This window comes from Frankliniella occidentalis, unplaced genomic scaffold (assembly GCF_000697945.3).
Source record: "Frankliniella occidentalis isolate FOCC.00 unplaced genomic scaffold, Focc_3.1 Scaffold7, whole genome shotgun sequence".
NCBI classification, from domain to species: Eukaryota; Metazoa; Arthropoda; class Insecta; order Thysanoptera; family Thripidae; genus Frankliniella; species Frankliniella occidentalis.
In genome coordinates this window covers 1,003,256-1,025,251 of record NW_026267137.1, presented here as the reverse complement: position 1 = coordinate 1,025,251, position 21,996 = coordinate 1,003,256, and the positions used below count along the sequence as shown (strand labels likewise).

General features: G+C 45.3%; 3 protein-coding genes and 1 long non-coding RNA gene across 5 annotated transcripts in view; 1 reads left to right on the top strand and 3 right to left on the bottom strand.

Annotated features, from left to right (window-relative positions):
* LOC127750982 (uncharacterized) overlaps window positions 1–8,131 on the bottom strand; it is a 76,336-nt gene extending 68,205 nt beyond the window's left edge. The window contains exons 1-2 of the long non-coding RNA XR_008011932.1: window positions 7,990–8,131; window positions 3,602–3,738 (exon numbers count right to left, since the gene is read on the bottom strand). This is a non-coding gene — a long non-coding RNA (uncharacterized LOC127750982). The remainder of the gene's footprint in view (window positions 1–3,601; window positions 3,739–7,989) is intronic.
* Window positions 8,132–8,503: 372 nt separating this feature from the next.
* LOC113212898 (N-alpha-acetyltransferase 35, NatC auxiliary subunit) lies at window positions 8,504–13,500 on the bottom strand. Its single transcript, XM_026431756.2, has 13 exons — window positions 13,328–13,500; window positions 12,814–12,905; window positions 12,567–12,715; window positions 12,249–12,472; window positions 12,014–12,164; window positions 11,735–11,936; window positions 11,477–11,652; window positions 11,201–11,392; window positions 10,976–11,116; window positions 10,703–10,881; window positions 10,404–10,614; window positions 10,019–10,303; window positions 8,504–9,926 (listed from the first exon to the last, which is right to left on the bottom strand). The coding sequence occupies exons 1-13, from the start codon at window positions 13,393–13,395 to the stop codon at window positions 9,786–9,788; spliced, it is 2,211 nt and encodes a 736-aa protein (XP_026287541.1). The 5' UTR covers window positions 13,396–13,500; the 3' UTR covers window positions 8,504–9,785.
* A 123-nt stretch (window positions 13,501–13,623) lies between these two features.
* Window positions 13,624–14,996, top strand: LOC113212900 (cilia- and flagella-associated protein 20). Its single transcript, XM_026431759.2, has 2 exons — window positions 13,624–14,127; window positions 14,227–14,996. The coding sequence occupies exons 1-2, from the start codon at window positions 13,852–13,854 to the stop codon at window positions 14,530–14,532; spliced, it is 582 nt and encodes a 193-aa protein (XP_026287544.1). The 5' UTR covers window positions 13,624–13,851; the 3' UTR covers window positions 14,533–14,996.
* Window positions 14,839–21,996, bottom strand: part of LOC113212897 (oxysterol-binding protein-related protein 9) — a 29,401-nt gene continuing 22,243 nt past the window's right edge. For both annotated transcript variants that reach the window (XM_026431754.2, XM_052272602.1), the window contains 9 exons: window positions 20,044–20,249; window positions 19,871–19,900; window positions 19,623–19,785; window positions 19,277–19,533; window positions 19,024–19,198; window positions 18,697–18,916; window positions 18,482–18,603; window positions 18,284–18,389; window positions 14,839–18,192 (listed from right to left, as the gene is read on the bottom strand). In XM_026431754.2, coding sequence (XP_026287539.1) covers window positions 18,085–18,192; window positions 18,284–18,389; window positions 18,482–18,603; window positions 18,697–18,916; window positions 19,024–19,198; window positions 19,277–19,533; window positions 19,623–19,785; window positions 19,871–19,900; window positions 20,044–20,249 — 1,387 coding nt within the window. In that variant the 3' untranslated portion in view covers window positions 14,839–18,084. The remainder of the gene's footprint in view (window positions 18,193–18,283; window positions 18,390–18,481; window positions 18,604–18,696; window positions 18,917–19,023; window positions 19,199–19,276; window positions 19,534–19,622; window positions 19,786–19,870; window positions 19,901–20,043; window positions 20,250–21,996) is intronic.

Sequence of the window (21,996 nt, the reverse complement as noted above, 5' to 3'; positions counted from 1 at the left end):
CGGGCCGGGGCGGGCGCACGACCGGAAATGAAACGTGAGGTCCTTTGATCTCGACTCGACTCGGGGTAGGCGGGCCGCGACCAAGTGGCAGTCAAGGCGGCTATGATCGGGGTGCGTCACGGGCCGCGGTCGCGACGGCACTGTAAACCTGGAAGTCAGGATCCGCTCGTTAAAAACAAACGGAGGACATCGCACTGTTAAAAAATTGCGAAAGAAAAATGCCAAATCCTTCGTAGGTAGCAAATCCTTAGTAGGTATACGAAGGGTTTGGCATTTTGCTTGGAGGTTTTAACTGTGCGTCCCTTTTCATAGATGATAAGATTTGCGTGCGTAATTTCCGAGTCCATTACAAAGTGATCCCACAAAAGAATTAAAATCATCACCCTTGGTAAGTTCTCCGTTAGTTTGCCCCATGTTGGCTGGCACCCAATTTGATTCAGTTTCACTAGATCCACAATGAGGGCTAGTACGACAATTTTACGGGTCCTCAAAACTGTATTTATCGTCATCCCGAATATGTATTTTACCGTAGAGGTCGAATCTACTTTTAAAAAAATATATAGGGGGAGGGGACATGGCACGTTTCCTGACAATAACTTTGGTGATTGCCTCGCTGATTTCTCACGAGAATTTTAAGAAATTTTATAAATCACGATTTTGTTATGGGGTGGGGAGTGGGGATTTTTAAGTGAATATCGACATTGTAAAATTTGACCCCCTTGAAAAGTGGGTAGTGACATTCAGGCAACAGGCGTGAGCAAGAGTCAGAGTTTCGCACTATATCGGTTCAAAACAATAGAGAACTTAATGCTATAGAAGATGGACGCTGTGCGAGAAAGCCATAAAGATCCCACTCATGAAAGTCGTTTTTTTGTGTGTTTTTTTCGGTCAGGTTATTATAGTGAGGAGAGTCCGAAAAATCTGAAACGGTCCAGGTATGAGTCGAACGAAACTGCCGAGAGGCGTGCATCTCACGCTCGCACAGCGTCCCTCTGGCCTGGTTCCTGGCCCCTAGCCTCGCGCTCGGGCGTGGGGAGCGCCTGCAAGGTAGGCACCCCCGTTGAGCAGCAATGCGCTGCGGTCCAGAGAGTTGCCTACCCCGCCATGCGATCTGGTCAGCCGGTGAGGCCGGGAGAGAGGCAGGGATGAGGAAAAGGCAGTAGGCAGAGGGGTAGGAGCGGGGCAGGAAAGGTGAGAGGAAGAGTGGTGAGAGGAAGAGTGGTGAGAGGAAGAGTGGTGAGAGGAAGAGTGGTGAGAGGAGGTGAGAGGAAGAGTGGTGAGAGGAAGAGTGGTGAGAGGAAGAGTGGTGAGAGGAAGAGTGGTGAGAGGACAGAGCGGCACAAGAGCCGCCGAGAAAAACGGGGTTTGGAGGTGAGGGAGGAGCAGGCGAGCCTGAGAGCGAAAGTTGTGTCCAAAAAAGCCGGATAGAAATAAGAAAAGATAGAAAAGGACACGGAGAAGAATAGGAAAGAAAGAAAAGGGACAAAGAATGGTAAGAAAGGAAAATGCTTGCATACGCAGGCAGCGAGGCAGGCGGCAGGCAAGGCGAGCGGCGCATTTGGCGCCCGGCCGGATTTTTGTCGCAAGATTAGAGATGGCGGCAAAAAGTCCCTGCGACGTCGCTCTTTTTGAGGGGCACGCAAGCAGAGCGGGAAAAGAGTGCGGGAGCGAAAGGACTCGGCCAAAAAGACAGCGAGAGAAAGAAAACCACACGCGCTGACGTCTCGTGACTTTAAGGGATAAGTTTCACGCCAGCCCTCTGGTGAGAGTTTACTCCAAGCCAAGCATAGCCGAGTTCCTTCACAATGGGCCAATAGGCCAATTAAACTTGCCATACATTTCTCAGACCGCTAAAAAAGAAGGAAAAACCCTTTCAAAACAGTGCATCGTAGAAAACGTAGGTCGTACCGAGTGGTTCATAAAAGACCTATGTCTGGGCGGGTTTGCCTACCCGCTCTGCCCGCGCAAAGCTCCATAGCCCCTTGGGTAGGCAAACCCGCCCGCACCTGTGTCTTTTATGAAACACCCGGTGCAAGCGTGGGGTGGGACCGTCGACCGTCAAACGTGTGCGGGTTCGTGGGTTCACTTGCATTATAGTCTCGTACGTAGGGAGACAGCGCAATGACGCAAAGGTCGCACGGACATGTGCGATCAAGCATCCAGTCTCGAGCCAGCGAAAAAAACAGCAGGTGCCTCGGCATTTGAACCGACATCTCCTCACAACCACAGCAGCAGCAGCAGCAGCATGTGGGCATATACTATACCGCCGCGTGTTTTTCTAGCTCTGTGATTTTACTATCCCCTCCCCTTTTCTCTCTCTCTCTCCCTCGGGCACCGTTATGCCCCCAACCCACGCAACCGCTGCTATGCTGCGCGCGGCACGGCCCAGCCACGGCCGAACCGAACCGATCTCATGTCTGTCTGTCTGCTGGGACCGTCCTGGAAACATGGGCGGCACGGATATCGAATGGTTGCACTCGACCCCCCCCCCCCCCCCGGTCCTCAGGGGTGGTGTCACACGCTTTTCTGTGAGTGATTTGGCCCTTGCACTTTTTTATGAAAAACAAATAGTCACATACTTTTTGTGTGTGGTATTCTGGCACAGGCTATTGATTTTTAAAGTGTGAAATGTGCGTTCTATAATACAGGGTGGGTTATCTGACCGCACTCGTGCAAGTTTAGCTCGAAATTCGGCGGCCAAGCGACGTTCCCCGTATCCACATAAAATTGGGGACATTTCTCTTCCCGCTTCAATACAACGGGGAGCGCGAGGAGCCTGTGCGAGGTAGCACACAGGTAACGCCAACAACAAGGCGATAAAAGTCGCGCGTAAAAAGCGCCCTTCCCATCTCTTACTACCCCCACCCCCCCCTCTCTCTCTCTCTCCGTCCCACCCTTTCCCTCCTCCAACCAACCCATCGAACCATTGGCAAATTATTAATAAAGCAGGAGAGATGAATCACATGGGATGGTTCGTTCCATGTATTTGCTCTGCTCCCCCCGCCCCCTTTCCCTTCCTCGTTCACTTCTATCTCTCCCTCTCTCTCATCCAACACCTGCACTGTTGCAAAGGCCAGGTGATGCCGTTCTGTTTCCTCACTTAGACGACCTAGGACCTAGAGCTAAAATAGCCGTTACTAAAAATATAATGATGCACCACTAGAGGAAAGGAAATGTCAGATTCACTGTTAAGAAGATATTTAAGTATAGACGGTCATTTCCCATAATTTAAAAAAAAAAACTTGTTCTTCACCAACACTTAGTGTGTGAAAGAAGGGAAGTGCGAGTGGCTCATGTTCATTCGGTCATTTACATAGGAACTCAGCGCCTGCGAGACCCCGGGTAGGCCACACCGCAGTACATGCATGCGCTGCAGGCAAGATGTGGCCTACCTATCAGGCGTTATGAGAGCAAGCACTGTCTGAACTGGGCAGTTTCCTCGCGGCAAATGACGGCCGTACTTTTTGGACGAGTTTTGAGTTTCATGTCTTCCTTGTTTGGTCATGTTTTAATTTACAACGCCTCACAATTTTGACAGAGCGACACCTTATTTTTCGTCAAGTCTACGACCCTTTTTTTCCCCCTAGATAACTCAACTTACCCTTCTCTGCGCCTGCCGGTACTGCGCAGCGACATCTCACGGGGCGAAGCTGAGGCTGGCCACGGAGCGCTCCGAGGCTACCGTCCACCATCGCCGGCGACGTTCAGATCACTTCAGCCCGCGGGGGGTGGGGTCCACTGCGAACAAGACAAAATCATCAATAAGTGAATAGGAGAGAGAAATTCGTGTTATTACTAAACGTGTTAAACTGATAAAAGTAACTTTACACTGGAAAAGATACTAGCTAATGACTTTTAATTGGCGTTAGTGAAATAGTGGCTTTACAAAGTTGCTACTGGCCTCCAAAGATACTGCTTTCGGCAATTATTGTAGTGCCTTTACAAAGGCACTATTGCAGGAGCGCCTTTGAAAGGAACATTTTTTGCCAGTGTACTCTCAATGTTTTCATACTTAGTTTCGTATGTCACATATTAACCGAGGGGTGGATAACTCCCCTGCCAAGTGTACACCCCTAATTCTGCCCAATTCAAACTAATTCAGACCAATTCAATTTAATTCAAACAAATTCAAAACTAATTCAACTAATTCAGTCCAATTCAAGACAATGTACATTGAATTCAAGTCAATTCAAGCCAATTCACGCTAATTCAGTAACATAAAATCGCAGTAATTCAAACCAATTCAAAACCAATTCAACCAATTCAGTCTAATTCAAATTCAATTCAAGCCAATTCAAGCTAATTCAAATTCAATTCTTGAAATTTGTACACCTAATTCAGGAGTTATCCACCCCTCGATATTAACTCTAAGAACAAGAAGCATGAAATTGTACCAAAAATGTTTCATCCATAATTAAGAACCCTCAAACTTGCTTGCGCTAATTGTATGGTTTGAAATAGAATGAGCATCTTCGATACGTATGTATCGGGAGGAACACAAGAAATTTACATTAATTTGAGGTCTCATCACAGGCACCTGGAAACACAGAGTTTTCTGTCACAATCGATTGTGTCGATGTTTACTAACAGATGTTTTCCATACATCCAAATTTATACTGCTATTATTTGTGTACATCGCACCGTTTACAAACATATTTTCGTTAAGTTTACATTGTGAATTTTGTCGATCTTTGTTAAATTGTGTATGACATCGTGTTTCACCACTAAAAAATCGACATATTCTTAACATCGCGATTTATTGTTATCAATTATCAGAGAGTCAGAGAAATTGTTTTTAAGATTTTACAGCCCGTGAACGTTCAGTCAGAAAAAAAACACAACCAAGTTACAAAATGTTCGTGACGTTTTAAATGTATTTCACACTTTAAAATTGAGAAGACTTTGTGTATGAAAACTAACAGGACATTTTTCGACAAATCACGATATAATTTTCAACAGTGTGGCTTATAGGAACTGTACCGGGTGATTCAGAAAAGACGCGGGTGCTGGTGGGTTTGCCTACTCGCTCTGCCCATAAGGAGCCATGCGGCCCTTTAGGTAGGCCAACCCAGCCGCACCTGCGTCTTCTCTGAATAAACCGGTTTCACCCTGATCTGCCCTGCCCACCGAACAATAGAAAAGCCGTGCCCTACTTCAAAAGTTAAATACTTGCAAGTGCACACCTACCGAGTTGAACACTTGCAAGTGTACAGCGACGGACTAGCACACTTGCAAGTATTCAACTTGCAGTTGCACACTTACAAATGTTGATCAGTTGAACATTTAGTTTAACAGTGTAAACAGAACGCTGGCCGGGGCAACAATCGACTAATATTTTTCTCGTGTATGTAGGTCAATCTGCCCCCATGCGCAATTGGCACAAAATCAAGAGCGAAAGACCGCAATAGGTAAGAAAAGATTTGAAAAAAATTGAAGGGGAGCGGAGAGAGCGTGGAAAGGGGAAGAGGTATGGAAAAGAACGACGATGACCATCACCAACAAAAAATTGACGACAGCAGAGATTATCTTTATTTTCCGGTGTTCAGTCGAGTTTGCACCTGTTTTCCCCCTGGCCACCCCTCCCCGCTGGGTATTAAGCCCGCCCCAGCGCGCGCGCGGTCACGGGAGCACTCTGAGAGTGCCGGTCCGGGGAACAGATTCCCCCAAACCAGCGGGGCCGCCGGCACCAGCCACCCCTCGGTGAAAAATGCTAGGAGGAGACCACCATGAGGTTACCCCCACCACAACGACGACCACCGCCACCACCACCACTGCTCCTCAAGCCCAGCTTACCACAATAAAGAACACTTTTCCCTGTTTCCCCCCACCAGTTCTTTCGCATCCTTCCTGTGTCCGTTCAGGCTCCCCAGTTCCCCACTTCCTCCTCTTTACCCCTTCGCAACTTTTTGGCCGGTGGCGGAGGGGGCGGGCCCGGCAGGGTGGTGGTGGTAGTAAGACATAATTAGGGGGGATTTTGCCATTGTGCAAACTGCACCGCATATTCAGATTCGCTCGCTGCACGAGGCCGCCCCGCCCCGCGGCCTGCGCTCGCTCGCGTGACTGTCCCCCGTGTCAGCCCTTCCCGCCCTTCCCGACCGTCTTCCAGTAAAACCAGCGCCCGTCTGTCTGACCACCAACCCCACAGGCGCGGAGGATTAAGGCGGAAGGGGTAGAGCCATCCCCTTTTCCCCCTTCGTTTCTAGTGATCCGCCTGAGAGATAGGCAGTTTCATGTAGGCAACCCACGGTGCCCCGCCCCCCAGCAGGACCTTTACCCGCGCCTGAAACACCACAGCCCACCCGCACCCACCCGTCACCAGACTGGGTTCTCACGACCACGTGACCACGCGGGGGCGGGGGGGAGGGGGGGGGGCGCCGGGCCGAGCGGCACGCAGCGGTCATCGCATTCCTCCCATACTCTGATCGGCTACCTGGGGCCGCCGTGGTACTCCGTGGTGGCCGCGGTGGGGTGCACTGCATGCGAGTCGGCGGCGCGCCGCGCGGAGACACGCGCCGGGTCCACCGCACGGGGAGGACGTCGAAGAGGAGGAGGAGGACGGCGCTGGCGGGGAGTGCGCCCCCATGCGGTCCACGCGCGTGCGGGTCGCGTGCGGGTCGCGTGCGTGTCACGTGCTGCGGGTCGCGTGCGGGTCGCGTGCTGCGGGTCGCTATGGGGTTGTGCCGTGCGTGCGGCCGGGCCGGGCCGGCGGAGCGGTTGGGAGGTGGGCCGCACCGGGTGACCAGCGCCAGCTGTAGCGCCAGCTGTAGCGCCAGCGCCAGCGGGCTCTGCCAGCTCACTGCCGCGCCGGTGCCGTCTGCGGGTGCGGGAGCCCTAGCGGGAGCTGGCCCCGGGCCCCCCGCCCCCGACCAGTGCCGCCCCCGCCGCCCCTCGCGGGCTCGGCTCGCCTCGCCTCGGCACCCCGAGCAGCGCCCCAACAGACGGGGGGGTGGGCCGCCCCCGCGCCAGCCGCCAGGGGTGCGTCCATAAAGCACCTTCCGATTGCACGCGGGTGAGGTGTTGGCCGACACTGGTGTCAAAATGCGGCTGCAACCCCAGGGATGGGGGCACACCCTGGCGGTGGTACACGGGTCCTAGAACCATTGGGTACCCCGAGGTGCACCTGCACCATCACTATTATTACAAAAAAGTACCCGAGGGGTGACTACTTGAATTTTACGGAGACACGGGAGTCACGCGTACGAGGTATGTGACACTCGGAGTTGATGGAATACACCCGGATTACGTACATTCGGAGTACATCCACAGTACTTTCAGCCCGGGACACAGGAGCACACCAGTTGTCCACCCCTCGCATGTACTCGAGACTAGGGGGAACACCGGAGTACACCCGAAGGGTCGTAGTCCACTACGACTTGTGTACTCCGATAGGGGACCCATCACCCCATCTACCCCATTCGGTGGGGCAGTGGCAGCGCCTAGAGGGGAACCTAGAATTTCCCGTTTCGCCCAGCGAATGGGGTATGGTGCTCACCCGAAAGCTTCTGTACCAGAGGTATCCCAAGAGGGGTAGGGGCCAACCACCCACCACCCCATCACAAAAAGCCGCCGGGAGGTCGAGTGTCGTGTCAGGTCGTGTTGAGTCCAGCCGTCGAGACCCACTGACTGTCGCACTCCTTCTTGGTGGAGAGATTAACAAAGCCCGTGTCACATTACTAGGAAAGGACGTTTGTAATGGGAGTACAGGCCATTGTGACAAGAGGGATCAAAGGCGAAGGCACTCCACTCCACCCCCACCTGAAGGAACCGCGCCTCGTACCTAACCCTCACAGGAAACCATCGAACATGTCACACATGAACGACGATACTATGGCATGATCGTATACCTGAGCCTTTTATTTATGTATGCGATTTAATGCATTCTATTTGCTTACCTATTTAAGACAAGTTTTAAAGCTACAAGTGCACCATAACCCTTTTTCATTAACACCGATTGGAATTTGGAAACGTTAAAACACGCAACCTGCTTACCTTCAAAATAAAATGCTCTGTTCTCCTGGATGCTCCATGTTTAAAATGCCGTAAAATGGAGTCATTTCGTGTTTTCATTTTTTTTTTCAACACTAAACCACTACACATTAGCCAATCTCCTGGCTAGCCGATGCCGGTCCTCCTTTCGCCAACCGGAAGTATGACAAACTAAGCCGAAGCCGGACAGACGAACTCCCGGGAGTGAATTCAACTTACGACTGTTGACTAGTGTTCGCTCCAAATTTATCTATTTGTACGATAAGTTTCCGTTAGACGTTGAAAAGAACTTTTCTTCATGACTTTGACAAAGTTTTCAGCTATTCAAGGTGAAAATTTTTACCTACACAGAGTTCAGAAATTTTCTAATTACTATCCATCTTTTACACAGTGAACTTTGCTTGCTGTTCCCAAAAGATCTTGTTGACCCTTACTGAACTCTGCCCATTATATTCTTTGCTGAGATTTTGGATTTGAGAAGGAAAGTATGGTATAAGAGAAATAAAATTGTGCAATGTAATACAACAATAATGTATTAATGAATCTCTTAAAATTGTCACAAGGGAGACAGTGAATTTCATGAGTTGCACAAATCGAATTTGATAAGAGATGATTTAAACATCAGAATGTTCTTGTGTTTGCTATGATTGTTAACATGAGTACATAACAATTACAAAACCATTATCAACAATAAGACCAGACAAATTATATTAAAATGTGCGATACCAAGGCCGTACACATAAATACAATCAAAATATTGGTACAATAAAATATGTATGTAGAGTAAAATAATGAAAATCAACAGTGGTTTTATAATCTGTTTGATGCTTGTCTACTGCCACTTGAAAATAAAATTTCATGCAACAAAAAATTGCTGATGTCATAGAAAAACTATCATCACTTACAAATTTTAATTAGAGAAAATGCAAATTGGGTTTGTACCTAAGAGTCAAACCATTTTGTTCTATTACATATATAGACACACATCTCCAAAAGGATGTGAAATCTACCCTTGCAAAAGGTTGCTGCCGATCTATCACATTCTGACAATCCTATCTATCTATATACAATTTTACTTAGTTATAAAACTAATACCAAGAGGAAACAACCTCACACAAATATAAGACAATTTCACCATAAAAAGCAAGATTAGTAACTCAGACAAGACATAAGAAACACATGATGACACAAAATTGGCAACTTCACATACAAATAAAGCAGCTCACCTCAGTACAGAACGCACACGTCATTCTCTTAATTGTGACTTTGTACGACTCCTTCAGTCCTGACTGAATGTCACCTTCTTGAAAAACAGTCAAATTTTTACAAGCAAATTACACATTGTAAGCTAACTCTCCACTTTGCATAGAGCAATCTGACAAAAGATGGCTTGATCAACATTAGTTGGTATGACTAGCACAATTAGTTCAGTTTATGAATAGAATACACAAATACACAAATATATCCTTCATGGATCCACCTCCATGAAGGTGGACGATTTAAAAAGGTATTTACAGAGAGTGGACACTAAAACACATCAACTGAATTTATTGTAAACAAGACCATCACAGAAAACAGAGAAGATGTATCAGCTTTTCACACAATGAATACTTTTAATTAAGCCTTAAATTCAACAAGGGTTCAATAAGAAATGAACCAAATCATACATGAACTCTGGAATTGTTAGTACTGGCTCACTCACTAGCCAATTTATAGATAGATAAATGGCAAACTTCTATAGTGGTAACTTCAAAGGAAGAGAAAGATATCAACATAAATTTCTTCGTTTGAAACAGCACTTAGTTTAACTTTATGATGGGAAAATGACAGTGCTGACTAAAGTCAAAAATGGGAGGAGTATTAGAATCCTGCTTGTGACCTCCAGCAAGCAATTTCAAAACAACGAAATTTGTTTTTGCCACCAATAGCAAATTATTTATCTACAACAAAACCAAAGCAAAATTAATAAAAATTCTTAATTGTTGTTTTCCTGTATAGTTTTAATTTTATGACAGAAAATTAGACTGCTTACCTCCTGATCAGAACTAGCCATTATTTCAAGCAAAGTTCTAGCCTGATGAAAGTTCTTGCAGGCAGCCATGAATAACCTTGTGTGGTCAGGAGATTGCTTTTCACTTTGTACACATATTTGAGTCTCCATTGTTTTAGTCATGTCACAAAATTCTGTGTATTGCATGGGTGGCGGTGTGTGAAGAGAAGAAAATGGCAAGAACCGATGCTCATAGCGCACCTTTTCACAATCAAACTCTGACTTTGGAATATTTATCTTCCCAGTTCGTTGAAATGCAATAGCAGCCTAAAGAAAAAAATCAAGTAATTTGTTAGAAAAACTTTGATTAGACACGTTATCATAACCAATTTTTTTACTGCATGTGTATATGAAAAATTAAAATTACCTTATAGTAACCTCCACACAGATTCTGATAAACTTGACAAAGAGTGATGTCCCTAGCATATGGTCGGCAACCCTTTTTACGTTTCACTTTATTTTTCTTGCCTTTACCACGAGAGTTTTCCTTTTCCAAATACGATTCCTGTTCTAATAAAAGACTATCTGCTCTAGATAGAGATGAAAGAAGCCATCCATAGAGGAATTCGTACAAATACCTGCCAAGATTAATCAATTTCATACTCCCTCATGAACTGATTATGATATCTGTATGCATATATATATCAACTCAAAAAGATAACTCACCAGTAGATGTAATGATATTCATGAACAGAATACAATTGAAGTTCGAATCCAGAGAGCAAGTACATGATCATGATCCGAAGGGTATGGTACAAAATCCATGTCCCAAAACATGCAAGGTGAGATCTTCTTCCCTCTGATTTTGAAGTCAAATTGTGAAGATACGCATCAACTTTTTCAGCCTAAACCATAAATAATAAAGGTGAAAAGCAGATTATGAAACTGATTTAGAGAACATAGATTAGACTTAGTGAATTAAAAAATAAATATTGTTACCTCATCCTGAAGATTAGAAAAGTCTTCAAGTAAGTGTGCAAGCCTTTCTCTTTGTCTTGCCCGATTGTGGCCACACAATTGTATTAATTGGACAAATGGACGACCACAATGAAGGAGAAACATATCAAGAAACTCCTTAGCCTGAAGAAAACATTCGAGTATGTGAAGGAACAGCCAAAATAAGCAAAAATACGTACTACAAAATAAATGTGGAAGAAAGATTACCTGTGTATTAGACGCAAGTAATGTTTTAGACGCTAGTGATGGTGGGCATATAAATGACTTCGCAGCTTCCCTCAGCACTTCAACCACACGAGTATTAGTCAGCAAGCTTGATGGCTGCGGAATGTACAGTACCTGAAGTACTGATCTAGATAAAAGACATGGTTTTTGCCTGCTAAATTCCATAAAAAAGTCCTGGAAAATAATAATCAAAAAATAAAACTTATCTGTGATGTTAACATTTAAAGTTTCAAGCAGATTACAAAACCAAATGTTTACCAAAGCTGTATGAAATGATGCATGGCTATAAATTTTGCAAACAACCCTAAGTCGTTGTATCAAGTCATCATAGTAAGTGAAAGCTTCATCACGCGATTTTATTTTAGCATATCTAGGAAATGTTGGTGGTAAAAGACGTTGGTTGGCCAGGGGCTCAAATCCAAGTTTTGGTGAATCTGCAATCATTAATGAACAAATTACAATAAAACCAATCTTTCAATGTAAGTCCAAATAAATTCAAGTTTTCTTTCTTCTAACCTGAGGGAATCGCCAGAGGTATAGTACTTCGCATTATAGTTAGTTGTTCAGAGCACATATTAAGAGCCTTGTGAAGCTCACTCTCTGGTCTCAGCTCTTTCCTTGCTTCAGGCTCAGTGTCTTGACGCCCAAGAACACCAAGAACAGAGTAGAGAAGTCTTATAAATTTTATACGTGCAAGTAATGCTCCAAGGCAGTCCGCCTAGAAAGAAATTTACAAATAAGCGAGACTGGAAGAAAATATGTACTTTAATTCAAAAATAATGAGGAATGACAAACTTCTCTTTGAGGAGGTCGTTGTCTTAGTCTTCGAAATAAGTCTTCTTCTACTTCACGGAGCATACCCACTGTCCTCTGCTCAGAAACATCTGGGACTAAACGATAACCATACTGCATGGGTTGATAGTCTTCCTCTTCAAACACTGCAGCCCTGTGCAGATATTAAGCTTTTATTTGAAACAATATGTAATTTCAAGTACGAGAAAACCCAACAGGAACAAGAAAAATAACATACTGATCTATAAAGTGCTTGATAATTTCCACCATTTTGTAGGCAGTGATGCAAAATGCTTTCAGTGAACGCTCCTCAATGGAAAATGGCTTGTGTAGGTAAAGATTTGCAAACACAGTTTGAGCAAGTGAATTTCCCTCTATCCAGGAAACAAAGCATGCAAAGACCTGGTCCATTACTCCAATTTGTTCCAACAAATCCAATCCTTCCAAGCGTAAAACACCCAGCTAGAAAATACAAAACAATATAAAATAAATAAATAACAGGTTGAGGGTCGTTTTGTTATCGTCAGTGTACAGAGTGCTAAGGTTGTGCACTGACCTCCACACCCTTGTCAAATGTTAATGTTGGTTTGTCACTACGGTTGCACATCATTCCTGCGTCCATCTTAGGATCCATCATCTCCACAGCAGACATGGCCTCATAAAGCCCAAAGTGCTTGTCAAGCAATAGCTCACCAAGGTTGAGAGCTGGAAGGAGAGGGTCAATAGATATTTATTAGATGTACCTTTAAAAAAAATTACATGCTATCTGTAGACTGAGTGTAAGTCACAATGGCTCATCTTACTCTTGGCCAATGATGTAAACTCCTCTGTGATGTCCACCCAATTGTATGTGAGCTTAGGTGTTGCTGTTGTTGTGAAGACACCATCTTCAAGGCTGTCAATGGGAAAACCAAGAAATTGTATTAATGGTAAAGGGCTACATGTACTAAGTGATGTGCAGACTACAGAGTGACGGTACCACCGGTGGACCAAAGAAACTCCTGAGAGTAGGTTGAGAATTCACAGGAAAATAGGAGGAGACTAAGGTAGCACAACTGTGTTTAGATTGATTGAAAGTGAAAAATTCAGAAATGTTACTCTTTCTATAATACCCCAATCATAAAAGGTCATGTTAAATATTTTGACAGAAGCGTAAGACACGACTGAAAAGTATTTCATTCACCGTAATTTCATTCAGCTTTCATTAGTATAAGCAATAGTTAAAAGACCAGTTTTCAAAACATTTCCTGAAACTTTTCAGTAGGAAACATAACCTAGTCAAAATCCAAAGTAAAAAGTACACATTTAGATACTTACAGTTTTTTCTTCTCGTCATCCGACAGATCTCCATCATCGTCTACTTTTATGTGCTCATTCATACTCATACTAAATAAATGTGGTAGAACACTAAAATTTACGAATTTGAAGGAACAAGATTCAGAAAAGCAGGTACAATGCAATACCAATAACAATGTGGAGTCATAATACAGCAGATTCCATCCCAAAAGACACACCCTCGATGGTGCTATGAGACTATCTTCCGCATTTGTTTGGCTTTTAGTATGAAAACTAAAACGCCTCTTTACCTCTTTTCCTCCCCCTCACCTCACCCTCACCCCCCTCGCATCTAAACAAAACACCAAACATCGGCTGCCGCAACGGCTGTGATCCGTCCAATAACAGTTCCAGAATGTCTACATTTTGTTAGGCTAATGAGCCGTGCACAATTTTGGTCATTTATTTGATTGTTCTTGATTTTTCCGTGTTGTTTTCACGGCGGAATCCGCCTTGGAAGTTAGTGATAATCCCCAGGGTACCCGTCGTTAGGTTAGACCACCACAATGTTCAAAAACACATTTCAGAGTGGATTTTTGTCAATACTCTATAGCATTGGTAGTAAGCCTCTTCAAATTTGGGACAAGAAGGTTCGGAATGGACACATCAAGAGGATTACTGACGGCGACATCCAATCTTTGGTGTTGGAAGTAGTTGGAACCAATGTCAGTACGACTTACATTACCTGCCCTGCTGATCCGAAGAAAACTCTGGGAATTAAGTTATCATTCCTAGTTATGATAATCAAGAATTTAAAAAAGTACTTTACATTTGAAATCCAGGTATGTCAGGGGTGAATTGTGGCCTACATTCTTAAAACTGCAATCCTCAAATTATGTTGAACATTTTTCTTAACATTGATATTTTATGTTGATTTCTAGGTGCTGGATGACAAGAATGTACGGCGAAGATTCAGAGCAAGCAACTATCAGTCAACTACTCGGGTGAAGCCTTTTATTTGTACAATGCCTATGCGATTGGATGATGGTTGGAATCAAATACAGTTTAATTTAAGTGATTTTACTAGACGTGCCTATGGAACAACATATGCTGAAACTCTTCGGGTGCAAATTCATGCCAATTGTAGGATTCGCCGAGTTTACTTTTCAGACAGATTGTATTCTGAGGATGAATTGCCTGCAGAATTTAAACTGTTTCTTCCTATTCAAAATAAGACAAAGACTTAAAAAATTCTCATTTGTTCATTGTGGCTTTTTCTTTGGTCCCTTTTAAAATCCTACCCCGAGTGAAATCTCTTATAATGGTACATTCTGGGAAAATGGGATCCAATTATAACAGCTGTCATCTACTTTGCCTCTTTATTGTGCACTTCTGTCAATTATGATTTCATTATGCAAATTTGCCCTTCTGAATTTAGTTTAATTGGTTTGTCATATGTTTAGTAGTTAACGGAATGGATCCATTGGTGAACTGTTTGGATATATGCTGTACTGTTTCAGGTATTTGGGAAGATACATTGTATTTATTTAGAATTCAAAATTCTCCAAATTTTTATTCAATGTATGTCAAACATGTACATTTTTAAGGAGCACCTTCTCAGAATATGTTACAGTAGGAGTTTCTTATGCTCTTTAAATTGTTTTTATAATTCAAAGTTCAAAATAAAATATTGACATTTACCATCACAATATTTTCATCGTTATATTTAATATTCACTATTATCAACTTGCATATTGAGTGTGCTGTGTTCAGGCTGAGCCAACAGACTGCCCACAACAACATTTACCATTGGATACTTACATATTTGTTTAGAATACATCTCAATTGCCATGTACATCCAATTTCTCTGATAATACGACATCTGATAAAATCGGTATCACTTTAATATATATCACTGCAGTACATCCTTTCTGGCCTCTTAACCAATAAATTAACAATTGATGAGGTGAAATTTCACAATTTGACAAAGTGACATGAGGGACATGGTCCATTAATGAGCTCTCTGTAGCAAACATGTTCACTATAAGCAAACAGTTTTGCATTCCCTTGGTATTTCCCTCAATTTGACCGTAGGATGTTTGGTTCATTTTGCTACCAAGTTGGTAATTATATCATTTTCATTCTGGATCAATATGAAGTTGCAGAAAGTAGGAACAACTACATACAGCTTATAATGACCATATTGTGCCAACACACATGCAAATGAGTTCGGGTACTTAAAGTTATATTTGTACTATAAAAACACTTTAAGGGTAATATTTTTTATTTTCAGTAACAATTTGAAGCTGGTTAATTTTAAAACAAGTAGTAGTTCTGTGTTTTCTAAAGAAGGGAAACAAAGGTGCAACCAGACAAGAACACATTGCCATCACCAAAGAAACAACAAGTGAGCACTTCAAAGGCTTAAGAGAAATTTGTTAAAAGTTTACTGATAATGTGCTCTGGAAATCTATCTAGTAATTTATTACTTGATTTATAATATAATTGATTATAAAACCTCCTGAGTGGAGGAGTAGAGTGAGGAATGGCAGATTCAAGATAAGATGATTTGAAAGCAGTGTCTGACAGACAGACAGGAATGTGGGCACAACCTAAAATGTCAAATATTGACAGATGGAAGAAGATAAAAACTACTTACATTGTAATGTAAGATCTACATAGAAAATGTAAAAGATAATAACAAATCACACATCAGTCACATATTAGTACACATCACATTACACATAAACCAAACCAAAAACAAATTACAGTACAGTTACAGTATTTGACAGTTTCCTTCTGGTGGGAAAAATCAATACTTCGAGTTTAAAATAGAAATAAATAAATAATTTAACGGCGCAAGGCTGTAGATATGGTGGTAGGGTGCGATTCTGCACCGTTGTACTTGGATAATCCAATATGGTTCTAAAATACACAAGCATTTCACTTTTTGATTGTTTGAAGGGGAATGATTTACAAAACAGAAGTTGTAAGAAGGAAAACATCAACACATAGTGGATTATTAGAAAACAAAATAATCTACCACAAATTATCAGTTTTTTCCAGATATAATGCACAAATGTAAAGAAGTTCACTTTTGTTCTTTACACACATGGCTCATAGTTTTATTCACTGGAAAGTACACAAGTTTGACTTCAGATGAGTAGGAACTCTGATAATTAAAAATGGCATTATAAAGGGGTCCAGCTACATTAACTTCTTTCTTATATGCATAGTTATCTACAAGTACTAGGTAAAAATATCTTAAAAATAACAAATGCTGTATGTTAGCATATGCTTAAAAACATGCACAATGTACAAAAGCACTCAATTACTGTAATACAGTGTATAACAATTCGTGCAAAGCTTGTTTGTTTTCCAACAAAAAAAAAAAGGAAGGGGGGAGAGGGGAAGGGGAAATGGTCACTATCAATGTTGCACCATTGTAATTAGACAAACAATTGATATCAGTCTAAGTATTAGAATAGCCGTTCCTCAATTATCAAAGTTAATACTAAATGGCAAAACGAGCACATTACTAAAAAAAAGTTACTAGGACATTTTCTTTCCAGATTATGAGATGGGAACCCTGCATTGAACTATTACCCACAAAAATACTAGACTAGCTTACATTGACGATTCAATTTTAGAGAATAGAACTCAGATCAAGAGTCAAGTGGATTAGATGAACCTTTGAGAAGTTACAATAATCTGGAAGTCATATGTACTACACTGTTTCCTTTTACATTTTGCATTAATAGAGATACATGCAGGTTCCTCACAAACCTTAGCACCACAGTAACCTTTAACAACACCAGACGTGATTGTCCAGCCAAAGAATAAAAATAACCGATATTATCAAATCGGTAGAGCCAGCCAGTCATCCAGGCGTTCATAGCCATTTTCCATGATATCAGTCTACGGTACGATACGTTTCCATCGCTTGATTTTCTTTCTCTTATCACATGACGACGCAGCATGTGCGATGGCAGGTCCGGCAGCAGGGGCTGACCCTGTGCTCGCAGCAGCGCGGTGACAGGGGAGGGGATTCTGCCCTGCTAGAGGGGCGGGAAGGGGATGGGCAGGGGGACGGCCCGTAGGGGGACTGGCCGTAGGGGGAGGTCCTCCGCCCCCAGGGATACGAGGGGTACGACGGGCACCTGGTCGGGCACCGCACGTCGGGGTACACGCCCGGGTACACGCCAGAAGAGCCGGTCGCGTCCACGCCGTAGTAAAGGCTGCACGAGGGCAGCGACGGCGAGGGCACCAGGTCACCCTTGCTCCAAAACCTTCGACTAGACTTGGCACCGGCGAGGCCACTCCCGGCGGGGAGGTGCACCCGCAGGTGGGTGTGGGCGTCGGCGGCGTCGGCGGCGTCGGCGGGGGCGGCTCGCGGGGCGGGGCAGCACGAGAAGCTGAGCTCGGCCAGCGCGCTGGGGTGCAGGATGAGCGAGGAGTGCACGACCCTCCGGTCCAGCCCCGGCCCCAGCCCGACCACGCAGGGCCGGTCGGAAGACGACGACGCCTTCCTGGAGGTGACAGACGACCGCGGCGAGGGCGACACCCGGCAGGGCCGCTCCGTCGACGACGACCAGCCGCCTAGGCCCTGCTGCACGTCCTCGAAGCTTTGCTCCGGGAAGAACGCGACTGGCGCCGGTGGCAGCAGGTGCGGCGTGGGGCACGGGGAGGGAGAGGAGGAGCGGGAGGGCGGAGGGGAGGGGGACGGGGACGCGGAAGGGCTCGGGGGTGACACAGAGATACCGCTGCTGGGAGGGTAGGCCGTGCCACGGAGCGCGTCACTACCGCTGGTCCGAGGGGGCGGGGAGGTCGGCAGTTCCGTTTCGCTGTAGGCGGCTGATGAGTGGCGAGACGTACACCCAGTCACCACCGCCCGTCTCCCGGAAGCTCTGAGTGATCGAAAAAACGAAAATTAGCCATTTACTTTTCTTCGAGCTGTCGAACTGTATGGTATACTAAGGAAGTGGCGACTGTACCAACCTTGGTTTCCCATTGTAGATTTCTCTCCTTACGCTCCTTGGCTTCTTCTCTTTGCCTCTGTTCAAGCTCTGTTTTGGCATTGGTTGCCTTGTCAATGTCATTTAGCCTGAAAACAAAACGACAACATTATAAAGGAAAATCCTCATCAGCATGTAAAAATATGAACAGGAAGGCATTCATTTAAGCAATGACACAAACCTCAGTCCGGCAGTGACTTCTTTCCAAAGTCGTCTAGATTCCATCTCACTCTGATCACAAATTGGCCTCACAACTTTCTTGACAATAGGAATTTCATTCACATTTAAGAAAACCTCTGACCTCTGCAGAATAGATGAAATAACATGAAGTTGCATGTGCATGAGACAAAATTCAAGAGAAAACTTTGACAAAGATTGTAGTGCAATAATACAGACCCCATCAGCCCACTTGGCATGCATGCTTCCATTCCACTCTCCAGTAATACTAAGAAAGCTCTTCTTATCCCCTGGCTGGTAAACTTCACCAGAAATTCTATGCTTTTTTCCTCCATAGAAAGGCTTTGTGTGGAATTCAACTGTCGCAGTAAAACCTGTCTTGGCACATGAAATAGTCACTGGACCACCAAGCTCAATCCATGGAACTGTCAGAATAGACCTGCAAAACAAAGAATTTTAAACAGAGCCCTTACTAGCAAGTTTCAATCAAATACATATTTTGATTGGGCAAAGCATTAAACAGTTTATAAAAATATTTGTCCATACCTGCCATAACCATTAGGGAATGTAACAATATATTCTTCATCATATTCAATGACCGATACACAGCCCTGACCAATATTGTGGACACCAACGGAAAGACCTAGAAATTTTGATTTTGTCCACACATGTGCACAAAAGCTTATTTTCTTGTTGTAATGTTCAGCATAAAATGCAGAAACTGAAAATAAAAAAGAATATGTCAAATAACATTAGATATCTAAATTAAAAGTACAAATCATGGAAGAGTTGAACTAACTTGGAGGGTGGTGAGATACTTGTTCAGCAATGAACGTAAGTTGATTGCGATCACACCATGGAACAGGTCCATCTTGAACATGAGGATCATTCCCATGGGGAAGACCAGGAACATTCCAATGACAGTAAAAAACTTCTCCTAAAATAGGGTTGTAGGGTTTTTTGGCAACAGAGCTTTTTCGACCTGCATGGTATGCGGACATATACCACCTCACAACTTGCACCATTCTGTCTCTAGCGTCCTTAAAATCAGCAATCCTGGATAAGGGAACAAAATAAGTGTTAATAAAATAAAACAAACCCCTAAAGAAGAACTAAATGATATGATATACTTCAAGCAAACTAACTTCAAAAAGTAATCAGGATGTGCAAAATAATCAGAGTACATCTCAAGCAGAGATCGTCTTTCTAAAATAAATGTTGGTAGAACAACCCTTGTCAAGTCCATTCCTATTTTCACTTGAGATAACAGGTGAGTAACAACTGAACCATGTGCTTCCATCGGCCCGACTGCAACAACACAAGACAAATGAACACTTAAGAGCCATTCACAAAAACCTCACCTATATATTCAATTCGAATGAGCACTACTCACAATCACTTTCATCTTCATCCTCGTACAAAGCTGTAAAAAGATGGGGGAAAACACAGTATGAATACTATTGATAAGCCTCACCATTGACTCGTGATAGCAATGGAAAAGTCAAGAATTCGTGGTGCATGAGGACGCGTCGTAAAAGACAATAATGAGATAGAAACACTACCAACCATCGTAGTCTAGCGATCCGTCTGAGAGCAGTGGTGGCACTCCCGGGCGGCGCTCCTGTGGCGCGCCCGCGCCGCCCCCGGCGCCCGGAGGCGCCACCGAGGACGACATCTCCGAGTCGCGGCGCCCGAGGGGCGACATCCCCGACCCGGGGGTGCGGCCCGCGGCATCCAGCTGGTCGGACGCCGACGAGAAGATGGGGAGACCGCTGCGGACACGAGAAGAAGACAAAGGCACATGAGCAGGCTGACAAATACACATTCTAAAGCAAGAACCCTCCATCCATAACCCGCGCGGCGAGGATACATTTTCGGCATTTTCCTGTATCCCGTTTGGGAGTCCATGGCGGACTAGCGAGGAGCAGGGTTGCTGCAGAGAGGATATAGGAGGGTGGGCGGCCAAATAGCCAAACCAGGCGAATCCCGCAAACCGCAAAGGGAGTCCATTGTTGCTGACTGACTGCGCTGACCGCGCTGACTCCCCCCCCCCCCCTCCTTTCCCTTTTCCCCACCGCGGCGCGGTCGAGAGGTGCCACCGGCAACACTACAGCTGCGAAATTAAATCCTGTGGCACGCACGCGCTAGAGCGTGAAAAACAGCAATCATCGGGCTTGAGCGGGGCGCCTTTAGGTGGCTTCCCCCACAGCATAGCCGCAGCCGCCGCAGCCAGAGCCGGGAGTCGAGGCGAGAGCCCCTGCAGGGTCCTGGATAGGCAACGTGCTCAACACAGGTGGCCGCTCGGCGACCGGTTGCCTAACCACGAGGGGTCCGGGGACCCACGGCAAGGCATGGCATCAACAAATATAAATGGAAGCGAGTGGAGAGTGGATTGCTGCTAGGCCGACTGATTCAGAAGTGCGCTTTTCGTATCTCTTGTCGCACTCCATTGGTATCAATGATGGTGCGAGTGGGGGAGAGAGAGAAGAGACAGAGACAGAAAGGGAGAGGGGGGTGGGGAAAGTGAAAGGGGGAGAGGAGAGAGAGAGGGGGAAATGGAGAGAGCGAGAGGCGAATATAATTCAGATAACCCCCGTGTCGTCGATAAATCGCACACACCCGCAGGTGTATAGAGAAAATAAAAGAAGTTATCTCTCTCCTCTCTCTCTTTTCCCAACCTGCCGAAAAATAATAAAAATAGACTTTCCAGCCCTGCATCTGCCCGTCTCTCTCTCTCTCCCGGAAATGAGGGGGTGGGGCAACACCATCACCGCCCCCCCCCCCCCCAGGAAAAAGGAGGGGGGCAACAAATGTGGCCGCTCACACCGTCCAGGAGGGAAGGGGGAGGAGGTTCACCACGACGGGTGTTGGGTCGGGGTCGCTGTTTGTTCCCCAGGACCCTCCGTCACCCCTACCACTGCTGCGAGTGCGATGCCCTAATTCGCTCTTCGAAATCACTTTGTTTTTAATTTAATTACATAAAAAATGATTTGGGCTGGCGTGCGAGCAGCATGGGGGCTCTCGGACTCCGAGGGAGTGAGTGTACCACCCCCCCTCCCCCCACAATCCCCAGCCTGCCATGCCGCCATGTCCCCTGTCATGAGCAAGCTCTGGTCCCCCTCCCTTCCTGGACTATCCCTTATTCATGGTCATAGCGAAACGGGTGGGGGTGGTGGGGGCAATATGCAACGCTATGGTTAGAGTTTCGGTTGGCCGGGAGTCGGATGGTGGTGGGGCAGGAAAGGGGAGGAGGGCGGGGCAGTGGCTAGGAGGAGGGCGAGGGGTACGAGCAATCAAGGACTATTCGATCTTGCACGCGCGTGCGTTAGTGAGGTATGCGTCGGTCAAGTGAGCCGGGACAGAGGGGTGAGGGCCAAGAGGAGGAAGGAGGGGGTGAACGGGCGGGAGGTGAGAATAATGGCAGGAGGTAGGGGGAGCTCGGGGAAAGGAGGAGGGAGGTTGATGTGGGGGTCAGGGAAGGAGTTAAGTGCTTCAGTACACAGCCCGGCAGAGAGAGTG

Bases quoted from the DNA above. Each gene is read 5' to 3' on its own strand.
- LOC113212898 (XM_026431756.2), bottom strand. From the start codon at position 13,395: ATGAGTATGAATGAGCACATAAAAGTAGACGATGATGGAGATCTGTCG. The intron at 10,882-10,975 runs GTAACAATATTT...TTTATGGTTTAG, and splicing joins TTTCTAATCTTCAGGATGAG to GCTGAAAAAGTTGATGCGTA. The intron at 9,927-10,018 runs GTAAGCAGTCTA...GTTTTGTTGTAG, and splicing joins TGGCTAGTTCTGATCAGGAG to ATAAATAATTTGCTATTGGT.
- LOC113212900 (XM_026431759.2), top strand. From the start codon at position 13,852: ATGTTCAAAAACACATTTCAGAGTGGATTTTTGTCAATACTCTATAGC. The intron at 14,128-14,226 runs GTATGTCAGGGG...GTTGATTTCTAG, and splicing joins ACTTTACATTTGAAATCCAG to GTGCTGGATGACAAGAATGT.